The 21,420-nt window shown below is 44.7% G+C and overlaps 1 protein-coding gene across 9 annotated transcripts in view; it reads right to left on the minus strand.

Annotated features, from left to right (window-relative positions):
* Positions 1-21,420, minus strand: part of mast2 (microtubule associated serine/threonine kinase 2) — a 206,502-nt gene that overhangs the window by 161,715 nt on the left and 23,367 nt on the right. For all 9 annotated transcript variants that reach the window (XM_084065797.1, XM_084065801.1, XM_084065795.1 and 6 more), the window contains exons 2-3: positions 1,590-1,740; positions 622-803 (exon numbers count right to left, since the gene is read on the minus strand). In XM_084065797.1, the coding sequence (XP_083921923.1) occupies positions 622-803; positions 1,590-1,740 (333 nt within the window). The remainder of the gene's footprint in view (positions 1-621; positions 804-1,589; positions 1,741-21,420) is intronic.

Raw genomic sequence — 21,420 nt, forward strand, 5'->3', positions numbered from 1 at the left:
GCTGGATTATATAACTTGGCTTTAGTTTATTCTCAAGCTCAAGATCCTCATGTGTCTCTGTAATGGCCAATCGGGACTCTGTAGCCGATTAATATGTGAGCATTTTTTTGGGAGGCACTTGCAGTTACTATGTTTAATAAAACTACAACAAGTTTACCTCTTAGTAGCTTATGTGTGTTCTGTCTGTGTTTGTCTGTGTATGTATCAGATAGCACGAGTGAGCATGCATCAGAGAGTTGCTCAGGCTGGAGTATTGGGCCCGTGCATGACTTTATTCTCTTCCCTTTCTCTCTCCGTTCGCATTCGCAAGCACTCGGACCACCGGCGAAGCGCTCTTGAACTTGAACCTGTTGTAACAGAGTAGTCATTGTGTTTTTGTGGTCTGTGCTGTAAAATCATGCTCTGAAAGACGGACAACGGCCTCAAATGTGGCTACAGACGTTAAAAACAATGGGTTTGTTTGATGACGCGAGCATCTGACGCTTTTAGTGTATCACAGCGTTTACGGGTCCATTTAGTTACCTTTGTAACATCATCTAAACCTAAAACCCAGGACAACTTTTCTTTTCACACCGATTCTTTTCTGTCTAGGCCAGAGTATCGTATCCCTGTGGTACTGACCTGTCCGGTGAGTGAGGGGGCGGATTGCCCCAGGGTCTGGTTCCTCATGCGGACCAAGTTGTTGACGTCACATCCTTGAGCTCCTGTGGACATGGGCCCTCCGAGACCTGCAGACGCGCCCTGCCAGGCCAGCTGGCTCACCCCACCGTGCAGGCTGCTGGACAGGGGCAGCAGCTGCTTACCTGGGGAGGGAACGAAGATAATGGCCTCTATAGTTTGAGGGCGTTAAACGGTAACGTTTCTATTTAAAGATTTTTTTTTTTGTGGCTTTTTCTGCCTTTATTGATAGGAACAGTAGTCTGACAGGAAATGGGGAGAGAGATGGAGGGTTGGCACGCAGCAAAGGTCATCGGGATCGGGAGTCGAACACGCGACACGCTGTCGTGGGTTTACCAGCCTAGGTGCCCAGACGGTTACGCCAACCGTCCGGGCCGGTAACGTTTTTATTGACAGCGAAGCTAATGGTTAAGGATGGGAATTGATGTGCTTTTATTGAAATCAAATGGCATTATCGTTCTACTTATTGGTCCCCTTCCATTATTGATCCCTGATCTGTGTGTCTGAACACAGTGGAGAAGAAACACTGGAAAAGTGTGCTCCTCGGAGCACAGGTCTTCACCAGATCGGGTTGCCTACCCAGGGCCCGCCAACTTAGGTCATAGCCACTTGGAATGGTTTTAAAAAAGTGCATCTCGATTGTTCAACTAATAGAAACATGTATCAATAGAAGCTAATAGAATTATCGCTAGTTGCAGCCCTAGAGATGACATCATTCATATTGACAAGCTATGAAAATATAATACATATATACGTGAAATTCTGAATGTATTCTACGTAAACCATTTAACACAGCTATTATTTGTAGCTGTATGTGTGTTAGTGTGTGTGTGTGTGTGTGTGTGTGTGTGTGTGTGTGTGTGTGTGTGTGTGTGTGTGTGTGTGTGTGTGTGTGTGTGTGTGCGTGTTACCGGTCATGGCCATGCTGCTGCGTCGTGCACGGTTCTCATCCTGGCTCAGCTGGCGATGGAGCTTGGTCTTGGTGGCGTCTTTTGCCGCCGGCGACAGGTCGGGGTTACTCATCTTCCTGAACAGGAGGGGAGGGGGCGACGCAAACTCCTTCTGTAGGAGGGGGACGGGAGATAGAGGGAACGAGAAGGGAAAAGCATTCATTAAACATACTATTCTATCATAACACTCAACAATCAGTGGGTCGGCATTCACCGTCGAGAGCCTATTTGGAGGTCAGTGTGAAGATTCTATGTAACTATTAGGGATGGGTCCCAATTATAATCGATAATGGATTAATCCTGTTTGAGGATGAACATTTGTGATTAAAAAAATATTTATTAGGGGGCAACAAATGAAGTGTACAGTATGTACACTGTCCCTGTTATAGGACCACAATGGAAACAAATTATTCTTTTAGCCTTAATGTCGTCTGACTGTACCTTGTTCTGTTCATTTCTGACTAACAAAGTATTCAATCAATCAAAAAAAGGCTCTACCCAAAGTAAAGTCATAAAACACAGTACTAACCCCTGATAAGAGCTCCCTGCACTCACATGCTCATACCACACACACACACACACACGGACCGTGTGCATGCAAACTCACACATGCACGCACACACACATTTTCCCATTCACACAAGTGCACACAGAGTAGACAGACCCATCCCAACTGTAGCTCACACACCCACAAACAGTTTGAAGAGGAAAACACCTGTTTTCTGTCGGTAAGCAGGGGAATGCAACACGAGCCTCACTTGCCTCACACATCATCATTAAAACCACATCACCGCTGCCCCATGGTACTAACTGACACTCAGACATCCTGTGTGTTGACATATCACAGAACTAACCGCACGTCTCCAGGTTAATCCATTAAGACCGGGAATGCCTCATTTTATACAGATACGATTTCTTTGGCTAGCAGATATACAAGCTCATAGCTATGAGCTTGTATCTGCTATTTTTGAAAAAGAAATCGTTAAAATGTGTGAAAATCTTTCAATATATATACATTTTTAACTCATATCTTTGCTTCTGAGGGTCCCTGGAACAAAATATTTTGAGATGGGGGGGGTCTGCGGACAAATACATATCATTTTGGGGGTCCTTGACATGAAAAAAGTGTTCATACTGAATAGCAACTTAACATTGTAGAATCCCCAGAAGCAAAGATTTGAGTTAAAAATGTTTGCTTTAAATATATATATATATTCAAAGGTTTGCACAAATGTTCACGATAAAAAAATGAAAATCTGATCTACAAGCTCGTAGCGCGGCACTCAGTGCCGCTCTATGAGCTATTTTTGAATAGCCCAAAGTATAAAATAATGGTTAAAGCTAAAAATCGAAAATGACACAGATGCTTTCCCCGATTGAATGGGTTAAAACTCATGTCCCTGTTTTGGCGTTTTCCAATCCTGCACGACAGGAACATTTCTCAACGTTCCTGTACTCCAGAGGTTTGCTTGGATTCAACGGTGAAGTCACAGAGTACAGCCAGCGCACACACACACACACACACACACACACACACACTGAAACTTGTGGTCCAAACAGTACGGAAACATCTGCCGTTCCCGTGGAAACAAAGCCCACGCGTGAAGTCACATCCTCTCCCTCACCGACAGGCGGGCCCTTCACGGAGCACGCTCCAGAAAGGAACATCTGGAGAAGCCACGTAAAACACACACACACACACACACACACACACACCGCAACCTCAACAGAACTCCCAGATGACTGCTCATATGAAAGGGCTTTAGTGAAAGCTTCCGTTGCACTCGGCCAGAGGAAGCCTTGCGCAAACTCACTCATTCAGTCACTCCCCCCCCCCCCACACACACACATATAATATATAGTTTAATCATTCACACCTTGCCTCCATTAACTCAAGCTTGGCTCAGTGCGCTCAGTGAGCCATGTCATTAACAAAACACTCCTGTACTTTCGGTGCTTCAGGATAGCATTGTGCGATGTTACATGTTACACATGCATGTTGGATGTAACAGAATAATACCAGTCATTCAACTGTAATCACAGCCTGAGGCTTTACACTGCTTTTGTGCAATTCACACACTTCTCTCTAGTGGCAATGTTTAATAATGTGGGAGCCGTTTTCAGACAGGGCCTTAAGCGAAACAAGAAACGAGTGTGTGAATGGATATCAGATCAGATGAGCAGTTGAGTACAACTTTGTCTACCACGGCACACATCATTAGCTCTAAAGTTACTCAGGGTGCTTTAGTTACTCTTGTTACCTCAGGCTAAAAGAAGCTTCATGGTCACAGACTAAGACATGGGGGTGGTTCTATTGATTTTATATTGATTTTTCTTTTTCCTGATATTCTACTGTTAGTTTACTTATGATCCTAGATTACTATTTCTATGCATTAGATGTATTACCTTGTGTTGTCCTTGCTTACTGTAAATCGCTCTGGATTAAGAGCTTCTGCTAAAAGCCTGAATTGTAAATATTGTTCTGAACAGTGAGATACTAATACTCTGTCATCTGCTGACTTTCTGCCGCAGTTCCTTTCTTCACCACTAGGTGGCAGAGTGACAGGACTGTGTTGTTACTGCCTGGGAGATAGAGGACACCAGACAATAAAAGTATTCACACATCAATGCTGTCTTGTAATAATCTGTAGTGATGAAATGAGGTACAGTATGTTAACGACATTGCTGAATTGGACATTTAGTCTGTTGAGAATCTAGTGAGGGGGAAGTACCAACACACAGCACAAAGTGTGTATGTGTATGTGTGGTCAGCGTGGTGTGCTGCGTGCAGTGCTAGAATGTGTGATGGATCACAGCCATCAGTGCAATACACACTCGCAGCAAACAAAACGGCTACACTAATTTGACCGCTGACAACACCTGCAACACAAAATACAAATGCATGAAAGTGAATCTGGAAAGTGAACGTGCAAAGTCAACTCTCTACCACTCTCTCTCTCTCTCTCTCTTTTCTACCTATCTATCTGTGGGAGCAGTGAGGACGGAGGAGTCATGTGTCTGCACTGCAGTTCAAATCAATACTCCTAATCCACATAAAGACCAGAGAGACTTTAATCCTACTGCGGACTGATGCCATGCAAGCCCGCACGCGCACACACACACACACACACACACACACACACACACACAGATGTCACCTTGACCCGTTCCCAGTGTTGATGAAACTGTAGTGTACACACAGACTACCCACAGACTCAACACACAGAAAGAACAAACATTTTCCATTTCCTAACGACTGCAGTGGAAGTCTGCAGAATAAAGCATGGACCCACCCAATCCTCTCAACGGAGAGCAGAGCACACACACAAGTGCAAACACACACAGCAGTCAATAACAGGTACATTCCATACTTCGACCTGTGTGTGTGTGTGTGTGTGTGTGTGTGTGTGTGTGTGTGTGTGTGTGTGTGTGTGTGTGTGTGTGTGTGTGTGTGTGTGTGTGTGTGTGTGTGTGTGTGTGTGTGTGTGTGTGTGTGTTGTAATGAACACCTATGAAAACCGGACTAACACTGGATATAATGACTGTATTGTTGACAGGCTTATCCCTGGTAGCAGCATCATTACTGTGGAACAGTGTCAGGGATCAGAGCACAGGGTGTGTGTTGTATTTGCACTGCACTTCAGCAGATGGATAGCCTTCAATACAGCTTCTGAAGACACACAATACAAAGGTACTCTACTCTACAGGACTCCGCCTCAAATAAATGGTCTATCAACCTTTTAAAGGGTAAGACCACTTTGGTAGAGGTTTGGGTTGTGTATTTACCTTGCCATGATGTAACTCCAAAGGTGGATAAGAAATAAAAAATAATTGCTCCATTGATTAGAAATTGATAATTCAAAATGTGCTCCTCATTGACTTACATTGTACGGTAAAACAGATCTCAAAGTCACTCTTTAAGCACGTAAACGAACACGAACAAAGCTGATTCAGACAATATAGAACATCACCAAACCCAGTACTGTTTGTTTTTTTAATAAAAATGTTAACTTCCTGCTGATTTTAGCAATGAGGAGCATATTTTGAATTCTCAATTTCTAATCAATGGAGCAATTATTTTTGATTTCTTGTCCACCTTTGGAGTTACATCATGGCAAGGTAAATACACAACCCAAACCTCTACCAAAGTGGTCTTACCCTTTAAGAATACTTTACTTCGTCGTACAACGAATTCTGAAAATAGACAATCTACAAGCTCACAATGACCAACAAGCTTACGACGCCTCGCAATGTGACACGTTGTGGGCTTGTAGATCTGTTGTTTTTGAAGATTTTGAAATTGTTGTCAATTTTAGGAATTCCTTGGCATTTTTGTTTTGTTTTTATTACAAAACTGTTGCCTATAATGACATGCCCAAAACAAGGAAACCAGTGTTCAAGTGGTTAATCTAATCAGGTTTGATGGCATACTGTAACAAGATATCATGGCATGATAATCTGTGATCCACAGAGCATCAGATACGCTGTAGAAAAATGCCTTTCTGTGTATATTGTAGGATTAGAACTACCACCAGCTCTGATGCTATGCTAAAGGTTAAAAATCCAAAGTTAGTTTTGGCTTTGGCGCCATCACAAACCAACTCAAATGTCACGTCGGTTTAACCGCAGACCAAAGAAAAGAGAAAAGCAGCCTCCTCCTCCACACAGCCCAGACGCATGGATCCAATGTCCCCATAGCCTTTTGTCTGTGTGTCCTCTAAAACCACCATGCAACAAACCCAGCCAGGGAAGGAAGTGAAAACCAGGGTTTCATAATGGCTTCTCCTTCCTATGCTCTCCCTCGTGTTTCTGTGTCCTTCTCACCCCACCCACCCCCACCCCACCCCACCCCATCCTTTCATTTCCCCCCCGGAGCCCTGGCTTCTGCAGCATTACATTTGGGCTAACATTCATCATGTGTCGACGTCCTATGGAGAGGAACCCCAACCACCCCCGCTCCCCAGAATGTGAGACGCACATCTACAATCTATCACATCTGTCATCGCATAGGGAGGATCCGTACCACACCAGTTGCGAGCTTCTTTAGCCTCCGGATGTCACAATATACACACACATATGCAGAAATGTACAGTACATGAAAGCCTGCATGCGTTTATAATACACTCACGCTCAGTAAAACAAGCATACAAGCGCACATGCACCCATACATGCTTGAGCATAATAGCCAATCACCACTTTTGCGTGATGTTCAATATTCCACTTCATCATACAAAACAATTACATTGTGCAGGGCAGGCCTTTGTCTGTGATATAGGCAGACACACAGCCTGATCCTAAAGTTCTGCTGGTCAGCAAAGCAATGCACACACACACACACACTCACACAACTTCATGATTTTAACTGCAGCACAGCAAAGCCTGCACAGCAAAAAAAAAGAAGAAGAAAAAAGGCCTCAATCAATCTCCTTACATAAAGTATACTGTGCTGCTGGCAGCAATGATGCACAGACGCTCCAAGATGTGATTTAAAAACCCTCTTGGCCCCCAAACACGTTGACCGTTGAGAGAGTGAGCCGACTGCAAAAGAGGCAATACAATATTGTCTTGGCTTGGTTTCGCCCTTCTATTGTGCAGTGCAGTTGCAGCTAATTAAAAGTGCACAGGGCGGTGAGATGGGGAGCCATTATGTGGCATAATTCAGCATTTAGTACTTTTGCTTCGTGCTGTGTTGTTGATATCATTCATTTTAATGAAAAACTCTGTTGGCATTGTGCATTCATTGCTGACTTTATAAGCTGACCGCTAAACAAATATAAGGCAAAGGCACAATGTTTAATCCTCATGCACTGGCTGCAGTGGTTGGGGTGATGTCATACGTGACCAACCTGTTACACTACGCAGGGGAATTAGACTCAGAAAAGAAGGCAAATGTACCAGACAGAGCCCAGTGTTTAGCTGAAGTGCAGTGCTCTTTTCCCCAACAAGATTGGCTTTCAACTATATAATTGTGGCTGCCGTCTACCAAAGTATTATATTTTTATTGAGTAGCTTTTGGTTTCACTGCAAAAACGGAGTAAACAGCAAGTCCACATTGTAAGTAACCGAATATATTGTTGCATTATCCAGGAAAAACTATTTATTTTTAAGCCTATCCCAATGCTATCCCCAAGCCTCTCCACGGCATCGTGCACATGTTTCACATTTCTGACATGATAAATTGTGCAGGCCTGTTTCTTTTCATCATTATCTTTAATGTGTTTGTTCTGAATTGAATTCAGTGAGTGCAAGATCAGTAAAGTCAGTTCAGGTCAAGCTACATTTGCCAAGTGTGGGTTGTTGCCTAGGCCTGCTGATGCTGCTGCATATAGACTAGGTTATTGGCTGGGCTACCTGTATAAACTCCTTATGTACAGCTGCTACACTCAGTACAGTCTGTACCTTTAGTTTCTCATCCCCTCCTGCTGCTACTACTACTACATCCATCTCCTTCTTTCTCTCACTCTCTCCATCCTCTTTTCAATTTTTCATCACACCAAATCTCTCTCCATGTTGCTCCTCTGTTACCCACCTCCCCATCAGTCCCTCCTAATCCCCCCCATGTCTCTTATCCAGCCTTCCATTTCTCTTAGCTGTAGCTGCGAATGATTGAGTCTTTTTTTAATAATCCGTCCTGACATACAGGAGAGTTCAACCACCAGAACAAAGCTTTTATCAAAATCATCCTCCCCACACACTCTCTCTTGTCTATTTTCCTAACCCCTCCTCCCACTCTGTCTATCCTAACATCACTCCAATATTCCCCAGACTCCAACCCAACATTCTACCTACCCCCCCCCCCCCCCACCCCACAAATACCTGCTCTATCTTCCACCTCCATTCCACTACCGCCCCACCCCCACCACTCCCATCACATCTGGCCTGTGTTTTATTCATTCCATTTCACTTAATGTACTACTGTGAAGTGCAGGCGGTCTCTTCAGTTCAGAAAGTAGCTGATAGAACATGTAACAAACTCAGCTCTATTCCAACAGAACTGAGACGATCAGACTTTCCTCATTAAAGACATTACTGTATGTAGGGAAGAACTGGGTGGGCAAGGAATGCGTGCGTGTGCATGTGTGCGTGTGCGTGTGCGTGTGTGTGTGTGTGCGTGCGTGCACATGTATGAACACAATACAGTCATAAAGCTCATGGTAGCTCAACCCAGTCTTAGCACACACGCACATTATAAATATTCACCCACATAAGGCTCCTATAACTGTACTTTGGAAACCTTTGCACTTAGGTAAACCATTCAATCTCTGCCCATAAAAAACACACTTGACTGTCTAATCCGAGCCTGTCACATCCTAACCAAACCAGTGAGACGGCTTCAGTGAGCAGATCTTTGCAGGTGTGTGCAGAGAGAAGCAGGCCTTCCAACCACAGTCTGGCTGTTTCACTGCATGCTGGGGTGAAGACAAAGGGGAACAGACAGACTGATAAAGTGCTAGGAGGTTGAGGAGTGCATGCGTTCCACTGCTGAAAGTCCAAGTCAAAGTGGGTTTTCACTGGCCCCCTTTGTTACCAGGCTCTGTGCGTGTGCGCGTGTGCGTGTGCGTGTGCGTGTGTGTGTGTGTGTGTGTGTGTGTGTGTGTGTGTGTGAATTATATGCAGTTCCCTCATGACATAATTGCATGCTTGCCTGTGCAGGAATCAGGATTACATTGCATCATACATGTTTCCTGTCTGTCAGTATGGGTCGGGTACATAGAACATAGTGTTTCTGGCTCATACAATGCAATGTCAGACGTGTGTGTGCGTGTGCGTGTGCGTGTGTGCGCGTGCGTGACTTGAGTAGACATGTGGTTGTTAACCTAAACATTTAGAGAAATTGCTGATGTGTTCCAGCTGTGTGAGGGCTCAAGAAAGGTGTCCTAAGCAAGGTAAAGAAGGAGAGACAGAGAGAAGGAGACAGGGAGAGGGAGGGAGACAGAGAGAGACAGACAGACAGACAGACAGACAGACAGACAGACAGACAGACAGACAGACAGACAGACAGACAGAGAAGGAAGGAGAAGTATCTCAGTAAAGTCCTCTCACAAAGGACTTCCCTAAGCTGTGATTTGTTAAAACCTCTCTGCCCTTGATGAAAATGGTTGCCACATAAGTGGCGACCGGTGATTCAAGGAGCAGCCAGAGTGAAAGACTATACGCTGTGGGGGGTTAATCCATTTTCTTTTGGATCCTGAATCCAAAAGTAATGTTATTTCGGGTTTTTTTGGACCTCAAAATGACAATAGATAGAATAGAATGCACATTTGAAATGCATGTGAAACCAATGTACATCTTGGCACTGTGCCAACAACTTTAAAGCCTGCTTACCTCAACAGAACAGAACTTGTTTTAATTACATTCATTGTATGCTGTATGCATGTATGGTAAAGTAATGTTCCTTTGAATGCAAAGTTTGCAAACACATTTCAACACAAATGTGGGCTCTCAATCTTAAGGGATTTGGGTTCTTTAAGTTATTAGAAGGGATAGCACACCCACTGGTTTATAATCACACATTCCTCCATTCTCTCCAACCCCCAGTGGTTCAGATGTGCTCCATTTAGTATGGGCAAAGAAAGATCTTTGGTCTCTTAGCAGCACTGATGTAGATAGGTCTGCTCTTTAGGGAGACAAACTCACAGGTACACAAGAAGGGGGAGAAACGAAAAACAGTGAAGCTATTCATTGGTCACCCAGAACAGCCCTGCCTCACTCAGTGTATCAGCTACCTGTGAACACACACACACACACACACACACACACACACACACACACACACACACACACACACACACTCAGGAACCCTCAAATAGGAGGTTCAAGAGACCACGAGTAACAGTCCTTTAAAGTGAAAGGCAGCCTTAAAAACCCTCAATCTGATAATCAGACAATGTTGATGCACATGACAAACTCTACAGAGGAGAAAATTAAGAAGTTAAGTTCTTTACGATGTCTTAAAGTGACAACAAATCAGAGTAAGAAAAGACTAGAACGACATATACGTCATTCAAACCGCAACATAAAACAAAAGAAATTAACAAAATATTACGTTACTGTGTAATGTGTGGTCTATTGTATAACATGTTGGGTGAAGAGCTTTATTGCAAACCACTTCATTCATTCAAATGTACACAAGCCAAGAAGGGTGGGGGTCACTGGTGATGGTCGTGTTATGCAACAGGTCAGGGGTTGGAACTTGGGTTAGGCCAACCCAGCAAGGGTGACCATATATTTGTACTACTGTATGTGAGCATTCGAAGCAAGTGTTATCTAAATCATGGTTAAAAACCCAGACAATTTGGTAGTGAATGTTGAAAACCGGGACATTTTAGTGTTTTTTAAAGATACATTATATGTCAGGAGGACTCGGGACACCCAGCTTTATTACCGGGAAAATCACGGCCAAACTGGGACGTCTGGTCACCGTAGGTTAGGCCAATGGTTCTCAAACTTTTTTGAGTCAAGGGCTCCCAAATTGATATGTATTGTTTAAAAAATGTTTTTTTAATTATTCAAAAGTGTCTTGTTGTTATATGTTGGTTAATAACCAACATATAAATGGATAAAGTTGTTTAGAATTATTATGGGGACCCCCTGGAACCCCCACAAGGGTCCCCGGACACCACTTTGAGAACCCCTGGGCTAGGCCGTAGGGTGTGGTTTCCTCATCACAGCATTTTCCCATCATCTGATTACTGCTGTATGGATTAAAAGGGCTTTCATCCGGGCTCAGCTTCCCCACACCCAAATGCCACACAGCATAATGCTACACACGACAATAATCCACTGCCCTCTAAGTCAGCAGCACACCACCCAGCACACACAAACACAAAGAGAGAGTGTGTGTGTGTGTGTGTGTGTGTGTGTGTGTGTGTGTGTGTGTGTGTGTGTGTGTGTGTGTGTGTGTGTGTGTGTGTGTGTGTGTGTGTGTGTGTGTGTGTGTGTGTGGCTTTGATTTTGTGTTTAGCATTTGACCTCCTAATCCACCCCATACGGAGAAGCGTTTCCAAGGCATCTCATTAGCCAGATTAACAGGGGGAGATTTATCAAACCAATTTATCCAGTCTTTGCAGATAGGTACTTGGCTTAAGAAAACACTTCTCCCAGAGTTATTGTGCAGAGAAACCACCCAGCAGGGAGCCTTCACTCACTGTGTGTGTGTGTGTGTGTGTGTGTGTGTGTGTGTGTGTGTGTGTGTGTGTGTGTGTGTGTGTGTGTGTGTGTGTGTGTGTGTGTGTGTGTGTGTGTGTGTGTGCGTAACACAAGACTGTCACTGCTAATACTAATGCGTGTCCTCATTACTGCAGGGCTAGGAAGGGGGATAGAGAAAGATACAGAGTAGGAGAATGTTAGATGCTGAACAAAGGACTTGGTTAATTAGGGATACGTCTAGGCTAATTCAAATGCTTTCAAACAGCAGGGATCTGTTTATTTGCTTCTCATCGGCACAGATGACAAATAAGAATATTTACAAAAAGTACAAATGGGTCTTCTTATAATACCTAAGGAATGCTTGAGTTTACCTAATCTAACTATATAAATGGCGAGCAACTTCCGCACCCTCGGTGGTGACACCCCACAGCTCTGTTATCGACTAAACAACGCACCGCCAGACCACATGTCGCCTACTGACTCGCCACGCCGGCCGCGCTGAATTTACGCCTCGCGTAGGGGACATCTCACTGCTCACTACACCGTTTCCACCGCGCAACATAATTAATTCTACTCACCAAATGTCGGACAAAACGGAAGGGGAGCCCGCTTCGTACCGTTTACCGTGCGCACGCCCTCATCACCACAACAGCAGCCAGCCGCTGCGGGTTTTTTTTCCTTTTTTTCAAAACTTTTTTTTTGGTCACCATTTTCTCCAGGCACCATTTCTGGTGTAACGTCGGGTGTTTCTTTTCACCAGCCAATCACCTTTCACGTTGCCACGTCCGTTGCCACGTCGCGCTGACGTACGCTAAACAAGCGCTGCCGTGCGCACAATGCAAACGAGCCCAAAGGCGCGCAAAAATAAGCCGCGCATTGCTTAGACACAAAGTCAGACCTGGCAACGCAGCCTACGCCAATCATGTGTGAGAGATCTACAAGCTATGGGCCAGAGACGCCACCGTATCTTAGCAACAACTACAGCGCTCACTCTCATTGGTCGTGTCACGCTAACAGCAGTCTCCAGACAATGGCATCGCAGACAGCTTGCTGTTACTGCTGTAGCCATCACAGGCAGTTACAGCACGACGGACAGGGCGCTGTGATAGCTGCCATGTCGCTAACGCTAACCTGGTTGTCATGCCTGCAGCGGCTGTGCAATCACTTTGTCAACAATGCACGTTCGTGTGGTGAATGTCTATATTGCTGCTCAGTTCGTCCATTGTAGATGGTGTATGTTTGTGTGTGTCTTCTGGAGAACTATTTAGCTCCACAGCAACTACAGTAACTAACGTAATGGCAGGACCGCCCCGTGCAAGGCATGTTAGGCTGCATTATGGTCATGTAGTAATTTCAGATAATTTCGCTCCGATTAGAGCAGTGTCTATCAACCCTTTCACGCCGCCCCCCCCCCCAAATACACGTACTTGATCTGGGCCCCCCCCATTCTGTTTGACTCCGTTCCACAAGTAAATATTGTGAAAATAGCCGATCTACAAGCTCGAAACGCCTCACGTTGACAGGCTTTGTAAGCTTGGAGATCAGCTATTTCCTACATGATTGCCTCTTTCTTACATTCTTTGCCAATGTGGCCCATGTTTTCATAGCATAGTTTATTGACTACTTCTGTTGCAGAAATGGCCATTTCCTTTACTTTCGGTTTTTTATTGTCTCCGCCAGGCCGAAAGGCATGGCGCAAGACTATGTTTCACCCCCTGTCCGTCCGTCTGTGATAGCTAATCTCTCACATCGTTGACTTGATCGCAGGAAAATAACAGCCCGATGTGGAGAGTCAGTGAGAGCTGGATAAACGACGTAAAATGTGTCAAAAGGAGTCTGTACGGCTGTCGATAAATGAACACATGACGTCGGTGGGAGAGGAGATATTGTGTCTTTTGGACAAACTGCAGCGTGGTGCTGATGTTTGTTGTGTGAAGCAGCTTAATGTCAGAGTGTTTGGCTTGGAGCGCCTCAGTGCGGCTGCAGAGTTCATGTGCAACCTCTTCCAGAGAGACACAGAGACACTAGAAACTCTGCTGGGGAAAAAAAACACTGCTGGGCATTGACTTTCCTATGGACATTGATCTACACACTGCAGGTATATCTGCTACACACACAACATCAAACTACACACTGCAGGTATGATGCAGCGTTTGCATTACAGCCAGCATGCCAGCGTAGTTCCCATATGGTTTCAAGGTGGGCTAAACCATATGGACCCCATGTCAGCAATGTCAGCGGCATCCACTTCAGTCCCAACTGCGATGCCCATGCAGGCTATAAGTAGCTTCTACCTGGCCCTTAGGTGGGCCCCAACTAGCCATGTTTATGTGGGACCAAGGCGGGTCCTAACTGGGTTTGCCCATGCAGGCTTTAACTGGGTTCTACCTGGGCCCTAGCTGTACCCTAACCAACCACAGTGCAGTGCCCATCGCTCCAATTGTTGTGACGTCAGGGCTCTCAATACTGCACATTGGTGGAGGAGGAGGGTCCGCAGGGCGACCGCACACATCGCTGAACCAATGGTAGCCCACGGATGTTTCCTCTGTGGATTTACAATCTGCCCCTCTATGCCACATATCATCCGCACTACAGGGTCTTCACTGACCGAGCCACGGCCCCACTGACCCTCATGACGCTACGCCACTTAAACGTGCGGCAGCATGCGCTGGGTTGCCAGGTTTGCACAGCCTGCGCCAGAAACAAGCAACCACCTTCATGAAAAAAAAAATAACACCCAAATGGTCCGCAATGTTCCAGGGGTGTCCCCGCGCGTCCCAACACTCCACAGGGGGTCAGTGGACCATCAGGGGGTCCGCGGACCCCCTGTGGACCCCCTGAAACATAACAAATATTATTTCTTCTAATTTTTTCCTTTTTCAAAAAAACTTTTCCCCAGTTTCACTCCGGCGATTTGGGTCCCCCAATATACACACGGCCACGCTGGGCCCCGTGCGCGGCTGGGGTTGAGGGGGGCGTAGCCCCCCGAAACTCTAGTTTGCCATAATTCTACACTGCTAGACAAGACAGAGATATATGCCTGTATTTGGGAGGGACTTATACATGTCATCCAAATACTGATTCAATTCTATTTAATTAAATTCAAGTCTTTAATTTCCCACCAGGGGGAAACATAAAAAATTCAACAACAATTGATCTCTGGTACAGTGAACAAGCACAAGATCAATAAATAAGGATCAGCAAGGTTCAAGGGGTTAAAGAGAGGGAAAGGTGTTTCATGTGCAAAGAAAGTGAAAGCTCTCTGCCTATACACTGTAGTTGTGTGCAAATTCAGCAATACAGTAGCTGTGCAATCAGGAGTCAATTTATCCTATGGGACATGACTGTACCGTTGGCTAGAGGACGGTACAAAGTAAAATCCTCAATGTTAATTGAACTCCAAGAGTGTACAAATTGGAACAGCCCTGTATACCATGATGAGCCATACTGGACTGATGTCAGCATGTAATAAATGTTTGGACAAACCAAGATGGAGTGTATAATTTTTTTTTGCCTCAGTGTCATATTTATGTATGTGGGCAAAACTGATAAAAAAAGGGTTTAAATTGCCCTTCCAGTTGTATTATACAGTATATTTGGGGTTTACCGTCGCACCAAATTTTGCCTCTAATCTGTCTGCCGCAGCTGCGAGAGGAGAGATAGGGCCAAGCCTTCTCTAGTAGCACAGCTCCTCCAAAACCCATGGGGCTGCCTAGGAGGTAAAGTGAACTCTCCAGTGAAATAAAAAAGTCCAAATTGAGTCTAAAATCAATCAATATCAAAACATTATTCTGATTCTTCTGATTGTCTTTTTCGACAATGTATTGGAATACAATGCACCAAAATGATATTGTCTTTAGTACGACATCTGATATTACAACAGGGAGGACCACTGATGAATTGTGTAGTTAAAGAAAATCCTTATCAAGTAAGTCATTCAGGCTATCGACATTCAGGCTATAAAATATTGGTGATAAATCTTTTAAAGTCATATCACCCTCCTTTACAAGGAAAAACACAGCCTTTCTAGGGCCAAGCCACTACATAGCAGAATCCAGACTCCAGAGTACTATTTAACTCAGAGAGTAAAAATGTTTACTCTCTCAAGAATTAAATCAACACTTTGGATTTTGCTGTGTATGAGGTAGATGAATTTAACACCACAGAGAACGAACTGTATGGTGCCCACAAAGACAAAACTCTATCAAAGGCTCAGTACCGACTGATGGGAGATGTTTTCTGCGGCGTTTAACTCGGTCAATTCCGCTAGCCACTTACGCAGGCCAACAACAGCATTGTATGGATAATGAATTTGACAATCCACCAGCTAGAGCGGCCGCAGGGAGGAGAACTTTGGCACCGTTCTGACAGTAAGCCCAGACAGCGAGGCAAGGCAGAGATAAGAGACACGCTGAGGTCTGTGTGTGGGTGGGGGGTGCACCAGAGTGCTAGTCAGCAGCACCAGGAGACCCTGCGGGTATGTCTGCCCACCCGAACACACAATGTGATGTGGGTGGGTGAGCAATAGAGGAAAGCAGGGCAGGGGTGAATCAAACATAGGAAGACCCCAACGGAATACTGAAAGACAGGCCCGAAATAGCGATGGTGTGGTCACAAAAGTTGACTCATCTATGAAAACTTGTTATGTAACCTTCTAAACGAGACACAATTTTATCGTGCACATGCTCGCGTCAAAGGTGTGTGGGGTATATTGTCACAAAAAAAAGGATGAGAAAAAAAGTATGTTGGTGTTAATCAGAGCTTTAATTGAATGACGTCTGCGTGTGTGTGTGTCTCTATAAATACTATATACCATATGTGTGCGTGGGCAATGCATTTTAATTAGCTAGTAGTAGATCCCATATGCTGGACAGACAGCTTGTGCTCGACTGGCTGGTTCTACTCCATTGCCACACAGACACATACCATAGCCTGGAGGGACGGTGGGTCGGAGATTATGAATTCACAACAATAACAAAGTTGTCATTGACCGTTTTGATGTTGGGAAATGTTCTGGAATAAAGGTCCTTGGTCTGCTGGCAGCATGCACAACAACACAAACATGACACTGATCAGCCTAGTAGTTTGCGAGATTAGCTGCGGACAGACAGACAGACAGACAGACAGACAGACAGACAGACACACAAACACAAACAACCTAACCTCCTCCCCTGCCTGCATTACAGCCTGGCGGAGATAAAAATGTATCGAGAGAGAAAAAGTTAAATGAGTGAAAAGACAAAAGGAGAAGGTGAAAAAGAAAGCACAATGAAGAATAGAAAAGTAATGAGGAGATGATGCGGGAGATGGATGTTAGTCCCTCTGTGTGTGTGTGTGTGTGTGTGTGTGTGTGTGTGTGTGTGTGTGTGTGTGTGTGTGTGTGTGTGTGTGTGTGTGTGTGTGTGTGCTCGCATGCGTGTGTCGGGGGGGGGGGGGGGGGGGGGGGGGGTTGTTAATATTGAGGTCAGTCCCAGCAGGTATCCTGCAGCATCTCTTCATCTAATGACCTCCTGCCAGGTGACCTTCAGCGACCAGTCCAGTCATGCCAGGAGGACAGCAGGCAAATGAGACCCCCACACCCACACCCACACACACACACTCACACACAATAGGTGCTGCATGGTTTTTCATTAAACAGCCGGGGTCTGGATGGAATGGAAGCAGAGTGTTGCTAGGAGCAGTGAGGAGAGACAGGAACGAGGTGCTGAAGCTGATGAGTGGGTTTTTAGTTTGTGGGGAAAAAGTCAGCAAATGTCACACAGTGGAAAATGTCGCAGCGACCTCTGCCAGCCGCCCAGCTCTGCATGCTTTCTTTGCCTACGCTGGGGTGTAGGCAAAGAAATTGGTGGGGTTTTTTTCTGTCATCTCTCACACACACACACACACACACAGTTCATGGACAACTGGCCCAAATAATGAGGAGAACGTGGTAGGATTCAAAATTACTGACACAAACTGAGACGAATGTGTGCACTGCACATGCACGCACATGTGCCAGAGATGAGGAGTGCAGCCGGGGAACACGAGGAAATATAATAGACAAGAGAGAGAAAATGACTGTTATTGTGTTGTTTGAAGAACTGCTTCAAAGCACAGAGGGAGGCAGACAGAGGGTCTCATCTGCTGACAAAGGACAGGAAGAGAAAGGACCGATTCATGTTAAGATTGTGAGCCGGCTAACGGAATGCCAAGGCCAAATTTACTTCATTGTTGCACCGGTGTCAAAACATGTCGCATCGCGACACGTTGTGTGTATTTAAGTATAACTCAAGCATAACTGTTTTATAAATTGCTTCATCCACTTTATCATAACATCATCACATGAAGAAAATGTAAGCTCCATGTTTTTGTTTTCCAGTGTGATGTTTTTTAAATTGTCTTTGCATGCTGGTGAGGTTCCTCTGTGTGTTAAGTACAGTGGCCCGTTGGCTGGTTGGCAGGTGAAGAGACACAGCCAGCAGATAGACAAGGACACAAACAGTAACTTTTCAGGTGATGGAAAACATTTGTTGCGATTGTCATTTTGCAGCGACCGATGATACACCATAACCCCCTATGTGGGGTAGGCTGTCTCGGTTTACTCTGTGTGTGTGTGTGTGTGTGTGTGTGTGTGTGTGTGTGTGTGTGTGTGTGTGTGTGTGTGTGTGTGTGTGTGTGTGTGTGTGTGTGTGTGTGTGTGTGTGTGTGTGTGTGTGTGTGTGTGTGTGTGTGGTGTGTGCGTGGTCTGCTAGAACATACGACAGACCAGGAAGCTCGGTAGCATTGAGAAAGTTATGGACTTTGTCTTTTATCAATGGGTTGCAAATGACATCACTTCCCAAAAGAGCCAATAAGGAGCCATTACCGACTTTCATCATTTCATTCAGTGTTTCCTCTGTGAAGTGGATTTTAAACCCACATACAAACACAAAAAACCTGCATACTGCTGAAATAAAAGCATGCCCAGATACATGCACACGCATGTGCCTTGCATACTGCAAAACACACTATTAGCATATAGAACAGACTTTGTTGGGAGACAAGAATAATGTGTGGCGATTGTGTTAAATGGATTATTTATATGGCTGCCGTGCTGCAATGATGAAGCTCATTAAATGGCTGGCTGTGAGCCCGACAGCAGACAGAGGATGAGTGTGCTTTTGTGAGATTATATGTGTACCGACATGTACGTGCACAACTGCATTTGTGTGTGTATGTGTGTGTTTTGTTCATTGTTAGTTTGTTTGCAGAAATGTAAGCGAGCTTAGTTACAAAGAAAGGCCACAATGGTGCTTTGAATAGCCGTTTCTTCTTCTATTTTTTTGTCAAATCTTAATTAGTCTTGCGTAGCCAGACAAGTGGAGCTGATATACAGTATGTCTGGTGACATCTGATCTAAATTCAATGCTGCTAGAGCAGTGGTAAGAACGGCCATTAACAAACCTACGCCTACTGCTTTAAAAACCAACCTGATAGATACCGCACCAATAAGGAGGACTGCCCTAAAGTCTTCAGAAGTGCAGTTTTTCTTTTTAAACCTTATAATTGCATATCGTTTGGCTACGCGAGACAAAGTTTTAAGTCATAGCTGCTGCTGACTCTGATACTCATTACTCAGCCAAATGAGCTGAACTGTATTTGACTGTGGTCAGCAGCACCGCACAGGTCATTAGCTTGTCCCAAAACAATGCTAACCAGGCAAGGAGCAAGACGCCATCTCACTGAACTGAGGAGGACAGATGGATTTAAGATGTGGAAAGAATAAGTGTCTTGATATGAACTAGAAGGCACCAGAACACAAACCAGTGAGTGTCCCGATGGGGTATGGCTGATACCACAAGTCTATTACAAGCCTGAATGCAACAAAATGGATCCATTAACACTGAGGATAAATTAATTGAAGATTTTTCGGTGTATCACCTGTTTGGGCGGGGCCTGAGAGTAATGTGTCAATAAAAACGGATGAAAGACTTGTTAAATGTGTGTGTGTGTGTGTGTGTGTGTGTGTGTGTGTGTGTGTGTGTGTGTGTGTGTGTGTGTGTGTGTGTGTGTGTTTGTGTGTGTGTGTGTGTTAGAGTAGAGTACTTTATATTTCTGAAGAGTTCCTGATTATGTTGGCTCTGTACAAACTCTCTCACACACATGGGAAACACTGAATTGAAAATAGAGAACATATATATATAGAGAGAACTTATTTCTTTTGAATAACTCTTTACGGGAGGAACTTTAGGGAATTACCTAACTTCCCTTACAGCATGGTGTCAGATTTCAAGTGTACCGTGCTGAAAACGTTTCACTCAGTCTGTAAATGACCTGAAAATACGTGGCACTTTATTATGTTCACTGAGGCAGTGATGCAGTCAAGTCAACCACAATACTGACAGTCTGCGTCATGGTGGGCTACAGTATGTCAACTGTTAAATAGTTCTGCAGACAGCATCAAATCCAGAACCGGGAGAGAGGAAAACAAAGATATTACATAGCTACCTGGCATATCATCATGTGTGTGTCTGGGTCTGTAAAATGTTTCACATTGAGATGCAGGAGCTTTAGTACTACATATTATGGCATTAGCAGAGCATGCAAACTGCAAAGCAGCATGGTTTGATGAAAAGCCTTCTTCTGAATCGTAATTACACCTCATATACTGTACACTGCCGCCGTGTGTGTGTGTGTGTGTGTGTGTGTGTGTGTGTGTGTGTGTGTGTGTGTGTGTGTGTGTGTGTGTGTGTGTGTGTGTGTGTGTGTGTGTGTGTGTGTGTAGAAATTAATCCACCAACATAAAGAAAGCTGACGTTTTCAATCCCCAGCCCACCAGTGCATGCCGTTTAAACTTAATTACACAGCCAGCTGTACACAAGCCAAGGTGCTGGTCGTTATAAAGAAGACCAGGGCTGTCCCTTTTGTCTCCAACCTTTTCCCCATTCTAAGACACCCGCCCCACCCCGGAGCGTCTACTAGAACTGATAGGGACCCAGACCTCGAAACACTGGCTGGGCAATCATAAAGGGTAAAGACATGTGATGTACAAATGTACGACACCCACCTGCACATTCCCAACCCTGCCCTTCCCACAGCTATACTTGTTTAAAGGTTCCTAGACCAGTAAATTGGATTTTCACAAACCCGCGCTAATTAGCATAAACTCCAATGTTAGCTCCCATTCACGGACCAAACATCTGTGTAATTAGTCTGCTTGATATTTCAGACACATGCAACTGGGGCACTGGCAGAGGGGGCTTTCATGAACCTCATAGCTGAGCTTTAAGAGTTTTGTCTAGACAGACGCCAGGTTCATCTGTAGACCTAGCATCCTTTAGTGTGAATAGTTTCAAAAAAAAAAAAATCGGTACAGATTATATATTTCTTTATTATTATACTGTAACTAACTGTTGGTTTACCTATGATCCTAGATTACTATGTATATGCATTTGATGTAATACCTTGTGTTTACCTCTCCCTGGATTAGGAGCGTCTGCTAAATGCCTACATTATAAATGCCTAAATTCAGTAAATTGTCTTAGATGTGAGGAAGATGCTAATGGTGCACAGATACAACACTGGAGTAAATATTAACGACTAAACCCTATACTTTGTTGGCCGGGGTCCCCCAGGAGTCTGTACTTGGTCCCCTGCTTTTTTCGCTCCACACCCACAAGCTCAC

This window comes from Gymnoscopelus microlampas (assembly GCF_963454915.1).
Source record: "Gymnoscopelus microlampas genome assembly, chromosome: 9".
Classification (NCBI taxonomy): Eukaryota; Metazoa; Chordata; class Actinopteri; order Myctophiformes; family Myctophidae; genus Gymnoscopelus; species Gymnoscopelus microlampas.